The sequence below is a fragment of the Protopterus annectens genome, chromosome 12.part0 (assembly GCF_019279795.1).
Source record: "Protopterus annectens isolate FY-2018-M chromosome 12.part0, PAN1.0, whole genome shotgun sequence".
NCBI lineage: Eukaryota > Metazoa > Chordata > Ceratodontiformes > Protopteridae > Protopterus > Protopterus annectens.
The window spans coordinates 859,977,123-859,994,041 of NC_056746.1; the positions used below are offsets into that span (position 1 = coordinate 859,977,123).

General features: G+C 36.9%; 1 protein-coding gene across 1 annotated transcript in view; it reads left to right on the plus strand.

The window, feature by feature from the left end:
* Nucleotides 1-16,919, plus strand: part of LOC122816842 (DEP domain-containing mTOR-interacting protein-like) — a 699,106-nt gene that overhangs the window by 301,127 nt on the left and 381,060 nt on the right. The window contains exon 4 of the mRNA XM_044089901.1: nt 15,403-15,581. Within this exon, the coding sequence (XP_043945836.1) occupies nt 15,403-15,581 (179 nt within the window). The remainder of the gene's footprint in view (nt 1-15,402; nt 15,582-16,919) is intronic.

Sequence of the window (16,919 nt, forward strand, 5' to 3'; positions counted from 1 at the left end):
GCAGGGGGGGCTTGTCTCCCTGCTTATATGTGGTCTAGGTTTATATGTGTGCTTGTGGGGGGGGAGTTGTGTGTATGTTTATGTGTGTGCTCTGTGTGTAGTGTAGGTTCAGGATTTTCAGTTTCGCGATTATGGGTTTTCAGGATTTGAAGGTCTGAAATACTGAAATTCATGATTTCCATATTTCGAGATTTTATAGTGAACCCGTCTCAAATACATAAAGAAAAATATCTAAACTAAGCTTTACTATATTCCTGACTATATCCAAGACAATTGTACTGTTCCCTAAAAACTTACTTAATCAGAGCAAGGCAGATGTGGTGGATGTTTCTTGTCAGGTCCAAGACAAAATGCCCTGTTTCTCTAACAGACTTCTCAAATTAATATCTCAAATATTACTGCTAGGATAGCTTGCAGAACGAGATCATTTCTTGTCATCTGACTCTATCCCAGGTGAAACCCCCCGTTATTTTTCTGAAGTTAGCCTCCTGTATTCCAGTTTCCACTGATAAAATATATACATTTAAACAGTTACAATAGTGATTGTACATTTCTGTTCTTTTCCAGTAAGGCACACTGTGGTTACATTTCAAACATCACTTTGCAAGAACCTTTTCAACACACACTTCTGTCCCATCAGTTTGATATACACATGACATACAGTTTTAGTGCATTTGTAACACAAGCATCTTATTTAAATCATGTTGATATTTACAAATGACATATAATTATTTAGAAAATTCCAGATAGCTGTGCTGGCAGTATCCCCCTCTGTCACAATATCTCCTCAAAACATTTTCAGAACTGGGATTTTTTCAAGTAAGAAAAACTTAAAAAATGCATCTAGAATTACCAAACCTTACCACACTGATCCAAAATGGCCAGAGCTGAATGCCATTACCAAAAATTGTAATATCCCAAAGTTCTTGTTTTACTTACTTTAACAGTTTATTGTTAAAATGCCAAAGTTGTCCCGCCATGATGAAATTTAATCCATCAGATCCTGTGGACTTCTCAAAACCATTTGATTGGCCTGCCTGAAGAAAACAGATTCTCATAATTCTTTGTAGAAATGAAAATAAAGAATCAGAAGAAACTCAGGCATACATACTTTTGTAAGATAAGGGTGAAGAGGTCAAGGCCATATGCAGCTTCTTTCCACTTACAGAGGACCAGAGTATTATATATTGCATCAGTAATTAGCAAGCTCAATGAAAATGTGGTGCCAGGAAGAAATGTAAAACATGAGACAGTATGTTTTCCTCAAGTAAGTACAACCAAAGAGAGAGTGTGTGGAAGCGTTCATGAGACTATTAAATGATGTGCAAAAATTGTGGTTTTAATTACACAAACAGCAAACCAATAACAAACAGAATTGTTATTGGACTGGATGATGTAGAAGTGTCTCAAAAGTTGCAACTTGAGATTATCATAACTTTAAAAAAGACAGTACAATAGCCAGAGAGGCAGAATTAGTAAAAAGGCAGACTGCTAATTTAAACATAGCAAATAAAAGTTAATAAAAAATTTCATAAAAGGCATAATGTTACTCAAGCTAAGTGAATGTCCGAGAAGCAGAGTGGGAATAAGCCTGGCAAGTGCACAAGGTGTGACGGTTACCATGATGAGTCAGAGAAGTGAGCTGCATGTGAGAGAAGGTGTTGACAGGTATAAAAGGCTGGGAAGTTATCATTTATAAAACTAAGCAGATTAAAAAAGTTACTACTGAAAATATTAATGAAAGTAAAACTGAAAGTGCAGAAAGCATGCTTTTTGGGTTCAGTTACTACTGTGTCAGAAGTAGAAGCTGACTGGCAGGTAAAAAATATCAATTCATGGAACAGTTACAAGTTTTAAAAGTGATATAGGGTCAAATTTTACTGTGATGTCACATCCTACATACATATGTTTCTCAAAGCATCCACAGTTGCCTGAAGCAGTGACTAAAACCTGTAGTTCTGCAGCCATTTCAAGTGCAATGCTAAAGTTCAAGTCATGGCTGAGTGGAAGGGGCTGAAGTATGAATTTTGGGTTCATGTGCAGGGATGATTCATAAATAATTGCTACAGCAGAGCAGACGCATGTAAAATGTGGTTAATTGTAAAAATAAATGAGGATGTTGTAGAATTGTTTGAGGAAGTAAGCCTGTTTAACTGTGAACCAATAAAAATTAAATTAAAACTGAATGCAGTTCCATATGCCTTGACCATATCAAGAAAGTGACATTTTCTATCCTGTTCAAAGTAGAAGCAGTACTTAATTGAATGCAAAGCCTTTACAGAACAGAACGTGTACATAAACCAATTGACTGTTGTGCTCTGATGGCCCCAATAATTAAAAAGAATGGTAGGATAAGTATGTGTTGATTTTAAAAAGCCTAATGATGCAATTGTGCTTAAAAGCTAAATTCTAGAAACTTTGAAAGACATTACTCCAAAGCTTGTTAATGCAAAACTGTTTTCCATTCTAGATGGTTCCAGTGGATTCTGGCAAATACCCTTAAATAAAATCAGCCATGAAAAGGTTCTGTCTCAGAAAGCTGTCATTTGGTATAACCTCGGGATGTGAAAAATTTCAGAGTAAAATGACTGATTTACTAAATACTCTACATGGCATTGTCATTATTAATTACATTCTAGTACTTCATGGAAATAAACAAGTAAATGATTCTAGGTTAGAGAAAGTGCTCCCGACATTTCACTTTAAAGTTAAACCAAGTTAAATGATGCAAAAGGACTGAAGCAAGTCACAGCTTCAGTCCTTTTGGTCATAGTATAACTGCAAGTGAAATTATGTAAACATGTTTATTTATTTTTTTAATTATTCCAGTTTGTTTACTTGGTAAGTGGACTGGTCTAGTGGCCCTTTTCAGTCATGACTCGTGTACAAAGAGAATAGGAGACAATATAAAATTATTTAATACAAGTGTGTTTACAGAAAGTATAACTAATACAGTAGAAAATTAATCTGTATATACCATTTACAAGACAGGTGCCAAAAGTAAAGTATTCAGTATACAGAAAAGCATCTAAAATGTGCAAGGGTGTAAACTTTTATACATCATCTGGTAAAAATATTTCAAATCATCCCTACTTCACATAGTAGATGAGTCCAGAAAGATAGCTTTATTCTCGCCAAGGTTTTTACACCTCTTCTTTGTCTTTTCGGCTGTTCTTGGTTAGAGGTCGCCACAGCGGAACTCCAGTCCACTAATGATTGGCAGTAGATTTTTATGGTGCCGAGTTGCCAGCCCGACTCCCAACCTTTAGCGAAGGCACGCCCATTCATGCATGTCTTTTGGAGACCACTCGACCGTGGGGAGGACATGCAGACTCCACAAAGAAGGCACTCCAGCCGAGAATTAACAAGAGAACCTCTTTCTGTGAGGCAACAACGCTACAGCTGTACCACCGCTGTTTAATAAAACTGTCATCCTGACTGCTTCGAAGGGAGTAGTCTCTAAAGAGTGAGTTTTCTTTTCAGAAGTGGGCAAAACCACATTATAAGAATTTTGAAAACTAGGGCCCCTAGTAAAAGAGTAGCTCTGCTTGTATTGGGAGCCTTTGGATTGCCTGCACTGCCTGACAATGATGTGTCTTCTCTTCAGCAAGTAGTGTGAATCTGCATATTTTTAATTCATTGCCTGTAATCTTTGACAGTTGTAGATTGACTGCATGCTGAGTAGAGGTGAGGCATGTAATAGTTTAGGGATTAATACATTTTAGCTATAACTTTATCTGATATAGGGAATAAGAGGTAGAACATCCGATAACATAATTTTAACTGCAAACAACTTTAGCTGTGATTCTAACAGTATGGCTAGAAAAATTAAGGAAGGGTTCAATGTTAGTCTAATGTATTTCTGATCTTTCATTCTCGGAATAGTATTGCCCGCTAAGTCACTGATTGTAAGTCTAATAGTAACTGAAGTTTCCTTGCACTTAAAAATAGCATGACTCTGTCCTTAATCAAGCTGAATAGTAGTCTATTATCCTGGAGTCCAGGTGCATAGGGCAGAAACTTTTGTTTGTAGTTTCGACTGGAGGGATTGATATGCTTTGAAAACATCTTTTAGAAGTGTGTCACCAGTCTACATAGTAATAGTATGCTCTGGTAGCTCTATAGAGATATCATTAATGGGTGGGAATAGCATAGGGCCTTGGGCTGAACCTTGGAGAACACTAGTGTTAAGGGTTGCAACAGCTGAGAATGTAATATTGTTTCAGAAAATGGGAAATGTTTTATTTTTAAGGTAATTAGTGAATCACATTACTGTATTGTTGCTGAAATTTATTTTTTGAAAGGAGATTGTGTTGCAGAGCAATAGCTAAATTACAAGATCCATCTTGTATGACTGAGTTAAGACATGTTCTAGACATGAGTAATTACTTGGTTAAATTTGCACAATACCTCTCAACTGTGTTAACAGACTTGTTAAAGACAAAAGTACAGTGTTCATTAGGGGACATGTCAAACACAAGCATTCAGTCACAAAACAGACAATGGTGAATGCAGATGCTAGTGGCTGTGGCCTAGGTGCAGCATTACTTCAAATGAATGATCAGGAATTATATCCTGTTTCCTGCTTCTATAGAATGCTAACTGATGCTGGATAGAGATATTTGGAGACTGAAAACATGTATGGCATTTGAGAAATTGTCTGGGTACCTAATAGGGCTTAAGAGTTTTCATCTCCAGACTGACCACAAATCATTAGTTCCGCTAATCAGTTTCTATGACCCAGACAAAGTGTGACCAAAATGCAAAAGATTGTTAGTGAGACTGAGAAGGTTCAATGTCAAAGCAATCCATGCGTCTAGAAAAGGGTCTATATTATAACATCAAAGTCTAAAAACTTTGAATGTTATAATATCGAACCCATTCAATCAAAACATCAGAAAACCGAACAGTCAGAATAGCGAATTTTTTCCCAGGGAAAAAATTCACTGTTCCGACAAACATACACGCAACTCAAGCACACCAAAATAAATAATCCACACACATACACTTCACGAAACCCTACACTAAACAAGACATACACCACTAGCTACCCACTTACCTTAACCCAACCCTAACCCTAAGGTCCCTAACTATCACACACTCAACTTACCCACTCACTAACCGTAACTCACCTACCCCACCCGAACCCTCATGTCCACACAATCACACATTTACCTGACCCTCGCCCTAACACTAACTCACTTAACCCGCCCCTAGCCCTAAAGTCTGTCACTACCGCACACTCACCTCACTCGCACCCTAACCCTAAAGTCCCTAACTACCACACACTCACCTTACCCCAGTCTGTTCGCTCACTTACCTTAACCCGGTCCATAACCATCGCACCACACTTACCTGAACCCAATCCGTAACCTCCATTTGCTCATTTCCCTAAACCCGGTCCATAACCATCACACCACAGTGCTGTAAATAGCGAAGCCACGGAATGGACCACCAAAATCTTACCCTAGGTAAAATTTTGATGTTCTGAGGCTTCATTATTGTCAGCTTTCGCACTAAAGGGTTCGATATTATAACATTCGAAGTTTTAAAACTTCAATGTTATAATATAGACCCCTAGAAAACAGTTGTTACAGACATGTTACCTAGAAGTCCTGTACATGGCCAACCATTGTCCAGCACCAAAGCAGATGTCATCACCTATGTACAGAATATAATGATGATTAGACCACTGACTATTAAAATATTAGACAAGCTACTCAAAATGATTCAGAGTAATAATCTGCTAGTCTATGCAAGATGGATGGCCAGATAGCTGGACACAGACCAAACAGCTTATACATAAGTACTGTGTAGTGACAGTGTGGATGATGGTTTATTGCTATATCAAGGTAAAATCATAATAGTACATAATAGAAAAGAAGCACCAAGTAAATCCAAAAGATGGAATGGAGTCAACTGGCAAGTATATACCAACGCAAAATGGTAAAAACAATATTTTATTAGACTAGAAACGATTATCAGTATTCACCAACGTAAAATAAGCGTTTCCGTCTCCAATTATACAATTCAGGAGACTTTATCAAACAAGAACTGAATATTAAAATGGAGATTAAATACTAAAAATACTAAAAATCTCCCTCCCAAATGACATCACTTCCTGTCAAAGTACAAAGTTCTAATAAAAGAAACAGTGTATCTAAAAAGAACATTGAGTTGAAAACCATATACAAGTGCAAATCGCATGCATAAAATTGTAATAAATAATAAATAAATAACTAATGTATATTGGCAGTACTCTAATACATGTAAACAAGAACCATTGTTCATGTGCAATCACACAACTGCCAGCAAAAAATAAACAACTGTACAATAAACATGGAATCCTATATTAGGTTCCATATAACAAAATACTGGCAGCTTTATAAAAACATTCCCTAAACTATTATATGACAGAATTTGATAACTGTCATAAAAATGTGCAACATATAGTTTAAATGCCCGTATTACATAGGTTAAAACTGTTTTTTAAGAAATATATATTTAATACAGTAAGACAACAAAATGGGAAGGAATTTGAACAATCAAAATATATACTAGAACACCACAACCTACTCCCATAGTTTAAGAAGCCGATGCTTAAATATGTATACATAAAACTTATCTCATATAATATAACAGTATGTAAACCTAATTAATACCAACTAAATAAATAACTAAACTGTCTTTCGGCTTTTCCCGGTTAGGTGTCACCACAGTGGAACTCCAGTCCGCTAATGATTGGCAGTAGATTTTTACATGCTGGCTTGCCAGGCCTAACGCACAACTTTCAATGAAGGAATACCCATTCATGCATGTCGACACACAGAGAACCAGTAAAGCAACTATGAGTTGAGAATTAATCAATTGATGTCCAATAAAATTGTTCCTGTACTAATAAAAGAGCTAGCGCAACTGAATATTCAAAACAGTGGTGGATGTTTGAGTTTGGCTGTTCAAAGTAACAGTGAGCCACCCAACCCATGCAATTGAATGTGATTATTCCTGATCCTAGTGACTGTGTTTTGTTTGGTGACTGCAGAAATACTAATGCTCATTATAATAGTCTGTCTAAAACTTTTCTTTTCACAGGTTCACATCCCATTTCCAGTTTTAGTTCCAGTTGTATTCAAATGACCATGAGTTGTCGCTAAATCTGAATACCAAATTTATTTTGTTATACAGTAACAGTGCCAGATAAGAAGTCAAATAGCATCTTGCTAGGAATGCATTTTAAAATGTTTTATAAGTAATTGTATGTGTTAACAGGATGCATTTGCAGGATCAGTTCAGAGGGCTGAAAGGTATGACGCATTGGTTGTGCGCCACCTTACTTCTTAATTTCAAAAAATGAGTTTTCTCTTTAAGGGGGGAGATATGATGACAAGTCGAATAAAGCTGCCAGAGTGTTTGTATATATTGTAATTACTACCTATTTAAGACAAATGTATGGCATTATTTTAAAGTGCACATCGCGTAATGCATTGCTTTTCTAAGCCTAGTGCTAATGTTACTGAAATGACTAAGTGTTCACAATGTTCCAGTTGAGCTGCTATGTTGTACAAAAAAGCGTACCTGTTGGAATAAAATGATGGTGAGTCCTGACATGTCTAAGACTACCAACAAATATTACTGTGTAACAACTGGTGAGCACACTGGCATTAACAATAACATTTGAGTATCATTACAAGAAATCAGAATTCAGTGAACGTTTTTCTAGATCATTTCCCAGTATTTTACACACGTATCTACGTGCATTCACAGTGCTGTATGCATACTCTCCACACTATGTGTACTGTCAGACATGCATGATCTGTGTCTTCATATTGCACGTCACTTTCCCCATATCACAGTCTGCCATATTTAACCACAGTACCATGTGAGATTATGGTTGCTCAGTTACCACACCTACACATGTGAAATCTAAAATACTTAATTTTAAAAAGTTGTTTGGGTAAACTGACCCATGAATGTCAAATAATTTGATGAATCCACTGGCTATGCTATAAACAGGGCCAGCAAATACAGTTGTGTGAATCTGTGGAAAGGGCTATTTTGTTTCTGTCTTTTGAAAATACATTGTTTGTACTCTTGGATCATCAAAACTGGTGTTTTTGTTTTCTTTATTCTGAGATACAGACTGTATTCTCAGAGCTTATTTTATTGGCTTTGTCTCACCTCCACCTAAAACAAACAACAAATATATATATTCTTAATGAAAACACCATTTTCCTTTAGAAATCTGTATTTTTATTACTTAAGCATGTTTGTTTGATATTGAAAATTTGGCGACGTGTCGTTTGTCAAAATGTCCATATCCTGGGACCTTACTGTTCCTACTTGCCAAACATCTCTGGATGTAACTATCTTACAGAGATATGATTATTTATTTTATTTTATTTATTTATTTGTAATTTGATTTCTGGGGAAGTCCACTAGGCCAAATTGACCCATTTTCAGTGGAGGCCCGGGGAGAAAAGCTCCAAGATGCATTATACAATTTAGATACAAATGATAGATAATATTAAAGATCTTATGTAGAATAGTTACTCATAATTATCATGCATAGTTAACAAATTCATTAAGCTTGAAGGTAGGGATCACACAGTTTCATTTGAGGAAAACAGATATGGGTTAGGTGTGGAAACAGTTTACATACAAACATTTTAAGAAAATTTAAATACACTTTACATACACACATCAACAGTAGAATGCTATTTACAATATTTTCATGGTTGGGCTGTGTGAGGGTAGCTGTAAGAGGTGAGAGCTTAGAAAGAAGCTATAGAAATTGTTGAGAGCTAAGATAGGCTCATAGGAAGATAACTATGAGAGTTATAGAGCTTGGGAACCAGAGCGAGAACCCTCTTGGATTAGGTTGGGTGAAGGCAGGTACATTTCCATTTAGTGGACAGGTGTTTGAATAATTGGGTTTTCAAGTTTTCTGAGTTTGATATGGTTCTTAGTGTGGAAGGAAGGGAATTCCATTTTTTGCCTAGTGAGAAAGATAAGAGAAGTTGGCCAGCAGGACGTTTAGGTTTATGGATAGTAATTAAGTTCTGATTTTCAGATCTGAGAGCTCTGTTGGGTGTATAAGGGGGAAGGATGTTAGTTAGAGCAAGACATTTTATTGGGTAAAATATGAGTCTGTGTGCAGTAGTGAGGTGGAGATAGTCTAGGTAGTTTGGGAGTTCAAGCCAATTCAGGGATTGTAGGGTTAGGCAGTGATGGGTGGTATTTTTAGATTTAGAGGCAAATTTAGAGATTTTGTTGTAGCAGTTTTGTAGTTTAGAGGGGATAGAGGTGGACAGGTTGGTTAGGAGAGGGGCTCCGTATAATAAGGAAGGAAGAAGATAAGTCAAGGCCAGAGTTTGCCTGGTAGAGTTGGAGAGAAAGCAATTATTCCTATACAGTATACCTAGCTTTTGGTGGGTTTTCTTAATATTTTGTTGGTTATGAATATCAAACTTGAGGTGTTCATCTACAGTAATGCCAAGTAGTTAGGCAGAGGGGACTACTTCTGTTGTTCTGTAGGTGAATGGAAAAGTCTTTCTCAGCATTTAATAGCATACAAACTAAACCAAAAACCAAAATGCTGGTCCCCTGTGTCTTGACACGCTAATAAATAACAAGGCAAAGAAGCGAAAAATAAAAATAAAAAAGAAATTTAATTGTCCAAAGTTAAGCGCTTTCACTCGCTCACTGCGAGCTTCATCAGAACTCAGTAAAAATCCATTAACACAACTTCAGGTTTAAATAACTTTTTTGGCGCCAGAATTGCGAGATTTAAAGTGGTAAACTCAATATGCAACTTGCTGTATACATATTACTAACTTACGCCATATAATCTGACTTTTAAATACATAATCAATTGCCATATAAATATTGTAAGAGTACTACAATTCATAAAATTACAATTGATAAAATCATAAAACGATGTTAATAATATAATGTAAAAATCTTTATTTAATACAATTATTAACTTGTAACTAATGGCTGTCTGTCAAAGAATGCATATTTATATTTCTTTAAAAAAACAATATTGTTATATCTTATAGCATTGATTTGATACTTATAAAATCATTTAGTCATGGTGCATTTGAAGCGTCAGTCAATAGCTGCCACCAGGTTTCTCTGTAGGACAGTAGACCTCTGGGGTCTCCCCCTCTAAGATCTAAAGTAATGCTGTCAATAATACCAAATTTAAAATTATGTCCATCTCCATGTTTTTTAATATGTCTGTAAAGTGCATTCTTATCATCTTTAGTCCTAATACTGTATAAATGTGCATATATACGCTTGTTAAATTTTCGTTCTGTTTTTCCAGTGAAGACTCCAGAACACGCTGCACATTTAGCCAGATAAATCACCCATCTTGTGTTACAATTCCCTTGTTTGAACTTAATATTAGTCTTGTTTCAATTGTCTAATATAATATTTCCTTCCTCCAAAATAACATAACATTGATTACACCTGCCGCAGTTAGTAGTGTGTCTCTCACTTATTTTTTTGGAGATAGTTTGTCATTCCAATAACTTTTTAATATTATACCCCATCTTGTAAACATGTCGGCTGAGTACCCAATATTTTAACAAGGTCCTTGTAGATCAGAGATTGTATTATGTCAGCTTCTATCTTGTCTAATACGGCAGTTCTCATATCCACTGATACTGGTCATTTGAAAGACATTTCCCCACATTCGAGCCCAACTTTTTCAGACCTTCCTAATGGGCAAAGGACTGCACAGCAAATGGAGAGCCCGATTGATCTACCGGCTCCTACCACACAACGGAGCAGGAGCAGGTTGGGTTATACAGATTTTACATTTGACTTCACCTTTGGTGAATTTGATGACGAGGTGAAACATACTGGAACTAAGCCCAAACGACAATTGCCACAGCGGACATATGCACATACGGTCAATGACTTTCATTCAGGACATACACCAGTACGTACTAAAGTGGTATCGGAGAGACAGGAGAGACTATTACCACATTATTCAGACCATTTACAATGGTTTTTGGACAATTCCTGTGATTTTCATCACAACATTGATTGCAAGTCTAGTAATTCTATGTCATTTTATGGTACCCTCAGAGATATAATTTATTCTTTGGGTACGAAACTTAACATCATTAATACTTTAAAACTAGACAACGCTTATCTTATGAAATGCATAGAATCTAAGGTTGTCCCTAACGGAAAATATTAAATCTGAATTTAATGCTATGTTTGATCAGTTTGGTATAGAATATATGAAATTACTTTATTTTTTTTTATTTAAATTTTATTTTATTATTTTTGGGGTTTTTTATTGTTATTGGACTGAAGTTTGATATAGTAGGATTTTTTGTCTTTGGTGATTAGTCGTTTTGCATGGTTGCAGAGCTGTTTATAGTGGAGCAAAGTATTGTCCAGTTTATTATCTATAGTTTGTCTCTGTGGTGCATAATCTGTTTTGTCTCTTTGGATAGCCAAGGAGACATTTTAGTTTTTATCCTTTTGTTTCTTAGTGGGGCTAGTGAGTTTAAAGTATCAAGGAAGACAGAGTTGAAGTATTCTATAGCCTTGTCAAGAAGAAGGATATTTAGAATTTGCCAGTTCATTTGTTTGAAAGTATTTGAGAAGTAGTTGGGTTGAAGCTACTGAGGTTACAAGTTTGAATGTACTGATGATGGTGTGGGGAGGAACTAGTTGAGTGATGCATGAAGCCTGGGAGGTGGTCGCTAAAGGTATCAGGAATTATGCCAGAATTGGTTATTTTATTTGAATCTCAAACTAGGATCCAATCTATAGTGGATCAGGGAGGGTTTATTTTTTTAGGTCGAGTGATGGAGAGGCTTATTTGAGTGAAGTTATAGAGGTTACTGGATAGGGAGGGAGAGGGGCAATTGATTTTATTCCAGTCAATATTCACATCACCAAGGATATAAGTTTCATAGTTAATTTCAGTAGAGGCCCATAGGAGAATATTTTCGAGTGTAGAGATATTGTTACCAGATGAGATATATAGGGCAATGATGCAGATATTTTTATGTTTATTTAGTTTTAGAATTCCAGCAGTTAGTTCAGTGTTCTGGAATTGAGGAATTGGAATTTGGAGGGGAATTAAGGTAAGAGGGTTGGAGTAGACTAGGGCAGTGCCTCCACCTTTTTTATTTAGTTGGTCATTTCTGAGACAATGAAATCCTGGGGGCAGAATTTCACAGTCGGAGATAAAGGGCTTGAGCCAGGTTTCAGAGATGGCTAAGATATCTGGTTGATTATGGCTTAACCAAGCTTGAAATTGGTGTACTTTGTTGTTTAGACTTTGTGCATTAATTGTAAAAGTCTTTAGGGTGTTGAGATAGGAGGAAGAGGGTAAGGGATGTGTTGTTAATAAAGGATGTAGGACCAGGGTTAGGATGGATATCACCACCTTGGACTAGGTTGTTGAAGGAGATATCCTTTAGCCATATTGGTCTGCCAGGCATGAATTTTGGTAGATTGTAGATTGGAGCATGTGACAGTATCTTGACTTTAGAGGAGAAGAGTTTAGGGTGGGATAGGTGCTGAGGGTTGGGCTGAATGAGAGAAGAGGAGATAGAGTGGAAATAGCAGTAAGAGTGAGGGGGAAGGTGTGTTTGTATGGTAGTTGTCTTTGTAGGTGGAATTGGACAAGCATAGGTGAAATATGAGGTAGCATAGTATAAGGGAAGTAGGAACAGAAAGAGGAGGCTGGGGGAATGGAGGGTGTGATAACTTGAGGAGAGCATGTTGGAGCAAAGAGAGAGTGGTATGAGTGGTTAGGAAAATAAAGAAGGCTATGAAGAAGAAAGGGCTTAAAAAGTGATGGAGGTATTCTAGAGATTTAATGAAAGAGGAGGGGACTATAATTATTGGGTGGAGTACAGATTACAGAGTTTAAGAAAGATGGCTATAGGTGGGAGGAGTAAAGAGGAGGAGCTGGTATTGGGTAATTAGGCTGAGAGGGTGGGGTAAGATAGGACTAAAGCTAGGAGTACTGGGGGTGGGTGGGAATTGGGGGCAGTGTAGGGAAGCGGAGTGAGTCCGTAGGGTGAACGGAGCGGGAAAGAACACTAGAGGTGAGTATGGCGGAAAAAGTATCAGCAAAGAGCAGTTTAAAGGCTGTAGTTGGAAGGTATGAGCTAAATATTTCCAGCCAGAAAAAGAAGGCTGCCTTTACAGAGCGTGGTTTAGCAGGTGGGAGAAGATATTTGCAGTCTAAGGATATTAACTCATAGCCAACTGTTTGTGAAAAAATAAAACTTGGGATATTAAAGAATATCTAGGATTTATATTGGTAGATGCTGCCACCTAATGATTAGTTGTCAAGACTACAATTTTCAAGTATCATTTTATGATGTGTTTTACTATGTTGTGCTCACTGCACATTCCACTAAGCAGCATACTTAGATCTGAAGTCCTAGCAAACCTATGAGATAAAAACAATTCTAAATAACGTCAACATGACAAACATTCATACTTGTATTGTTTTTCTCTCTTCTTCTCCACTTTGTAATTGTATAGATAGCTGACTTTAGGAACCAGCGAGAAAAAAATGTATTAATTTTTGATTGCACTTTTTAACCTGAACAGGGCTGTGATATGACCCTATTAGCATAAAGCCGATAATGAACATGAGCAAGGTAAACACTAGAGAGATCAGCAGCCCAGAGTGACTGATATCAGTTCCCACCTTGGATTTTAAGAAGAACTGATGCTTCTGCTCTTCAGGGATGGTTTCTCTTTCAGGGAGTTTTAATTATATTTCAAAATCAGGCATAAAGTTTGTCACAGAGTATTCAGACGCTTAGATCCTCTAGGAATCTGGTGGCCCCCAACTCCCCAGACTGTATAAATGGATACTTAATCATCCTTGACTGTGTGGGTTTTTAGTTGTGGAAAAATGAGGAGAAAGAAATGCTTTAATTTTCTGATTATGGTCTTTAACCTGAATGGGACTTTCATATGACCCTGTTAAGATAAAACTAATAATGGCCTCTGCTCACAACCACACCTATTCTAAAACCAGCCCTGCTCAGATATTTGTGTACAGAAATTTGCTGTAGGTTATGTGTGTGCACGTGGTGGGGTGGGGAGACTCTGGATTGTGCTGTCATTGTTTCCTCTACTGTTCTAACAGACCTCTGAGGTATACACAGAAAGTTACTTTAGCTCCTGTAGGGGCAGTGCATTGCCTAGTGGCAACAAAGTGTTTTTTTTTCACTTTCACTTTATACACAATCACACATCAGGCATGTATACAGGTGGTTGGCTTTGGGGGTTAGGACTGAGAAGTGAGGAGGCATGCTATGTATATGTATTTCAGCAGTCACTTTAATAACATGACCATGCCCATTTGAATTTCTGCTTTCATCCCAATATAACGCCACAGGAATGCATAAACCACTACAGTCTTTATGGGGGTATTAGGGAGGCAGGCAGCATTCCCAAACATGATCTGTGTATCCTCACAACTGGCCTGTTAGTTTGCAGTGAGCTACTATTTTGTCAGCATTTAACATTAAGCCTCATGTCTTTATTGAAAGAAAACAATAAGACTGAAATTCTTTTTCTTACTCATGATTTTTCTTTAGGCCAGTGTTGGATTAAAACATTTAAAATGCTCAAAAATGCATCACAGAGCATCTACAACTCCTATAGCTTCTGGTGGCACCAGCTAAATTGAGTTATTTCCTAAATGGTTATTACTGTGCTGTCTGGTCAGGAAAAGTGAATTGAAAGAATGCAAGGAAAACTAAAGCCGAAAACACTAAAATTCTTTCCTTAATTATAATTTCTGTTTAAGCCACCATTTGCTGAAAAGGTTTTGTGAAACATAAATTAAAAAGCACTTCAGAACATATATAAACTTATGACTTATTGAAAAAGCTAAACAAAAAGGTAGAATGTAAGAAATGGAAGAAAAAAGTTATATGCATGGTGTGGGAAGCCCAACATGGGCAGAAACAGAGGGTAGCTCTGGAGCTTAGTTTAGCCCTGTACATAGAGTTGTTGTAATGTGTGATTACTGCAACTAAGTGAAAGTGACTGTGAATGTTCCTTTGTGAGATGGGCCAACATAGTGTGATAATGTAAGAGCACTCTAGCTGCTGGTCAGTCTGTGTGTACTACTGTTAGAAGTTTCCAGCATGAACTAAAAGGATGGATAGGAGGGGTGACAGTGACAGGGTGATACTTAGACTGGAAGTACCCAGGGGGCCTCTGACTTGACATTTGCTGGGGGCCCACAAAATGCTAACACTGGCCCTGATTGTATATGTGTCCCCTTCTCTTCCACTCTGCAGCTAACATGCTCCATTTTTTTCTCATTTCATTTCTTTAATACTCTGCCTTAGCATCCATTTTGTAATTTCTGTCTCCTTGCTTCTTGACCAGACTAATAGTTATGGAGAACTCCATCCTGAAGACACGAGAGGAGAATGGGATAAGATACCACAGAACATTGCTGGGTTGTGAAATGATCGACTGGTTGATTCAGGAAGGTGAGACAGCTACAAAGAAAGAAGCAGTGGAGCTGTGTCGAGCCCTGCTGGAGCACGGAATCATTCAACATGGTGAGCCATTATGTCTAGATATGTTATGTCACAGTCAGCTACTTAACCGACAAATAATGCTTAATTCTTGTTGAAAGACTTAGCTGTTATAATTTTGTAGTTTATGTGGGGGAAAACTAATAACCATAGAAGTGAGGTATTTGCAATATCTGTAGGCAGCTAGTAACTTAGTTTGCAGCTACTGTACGACAAGTTTAAGATCCACATTAGTGGGGTATTATGGCAGTGTTTTAAGCCAGTGTACACTGTTATTCCATGTTTGTTTCATTTTTATTTTTCTCTGAGGGCAATTTTAAATTATAGTGGTTCTCTTCCCATGCTGCTCAGAGGCTATATCAATTTAAACAGCTCCAGGTGTGAACTGTTTTGTTTAATACTACTTTTTATTCCTTCTATAGTGTTATAACTTTTGGATGGAAAACACAGTTCCTAAGTTATGAGGGAATCATTTTCATCTACTAAAATTTATTTTTATCAAAATTGAATTTCTATAAAACAAATCTAGATGAAATAACTTTCTGTGAACCTGAAAGGTATTTTTTTCCAGAGTTACAAGTTCCCCAAGCACCCCCCATGTGAAGGGACCCCTCACTACTCCAGAGTTGCACAACAGTGGAAAAAGGGGAGAAAATGACTGGTGCCAAAAGTTGTTTCATCAATTTTTCATCAATCAGTCTATCAGTATTTGTAGAGACAGTATCCTTTTGTAAGATATTTGCATTATCTGTATTATACTAGGTTCTTGGCTTGTAGCTACCATGGAGAAAATGTAATACCCACAGTATTCAGGTATTAGAGCAGTGTTATAACTATGCAAGATGTGTGGTACTGTGTTTGTTGCACCATCTCAAATACAGCACAACTCGTATTTCAAATAGTTTTATTATTATTATTATTATTATTATTATTATTATTATTATTATTACTATTATTAGTTAAAATTATTTTTATTAATTAAAACAATGCTACCCTTTCAGTCATGGATGAAATGGACACTTTTTTATCAGCAGAACCTTCTTCAATTATGGTTTATATTGTAATATTCTATCTGTAAAGGGTGCACAAGTAGTGTATATACTTTACTCTCTGACATCAAAACTTTCCTCGTGCTAATACCAGAGCCATAACTAGGGTGGGAGGAAGAGGTGGCAAGAGCCCAAGTTACAGATCTGCTGTGATTATCACAATATTAGAAAGGTTTCAGCAAAACTCTACTAGGACAGTAAGCGGTACAGGAGGAGTTTGTTACACAGAAAGACTTGCACAGCTGAACCTAGGCACATAAAGTACAGACTTTTCAGACATAACATATGGTTGATGTGTAAGTGTTCTACTAAC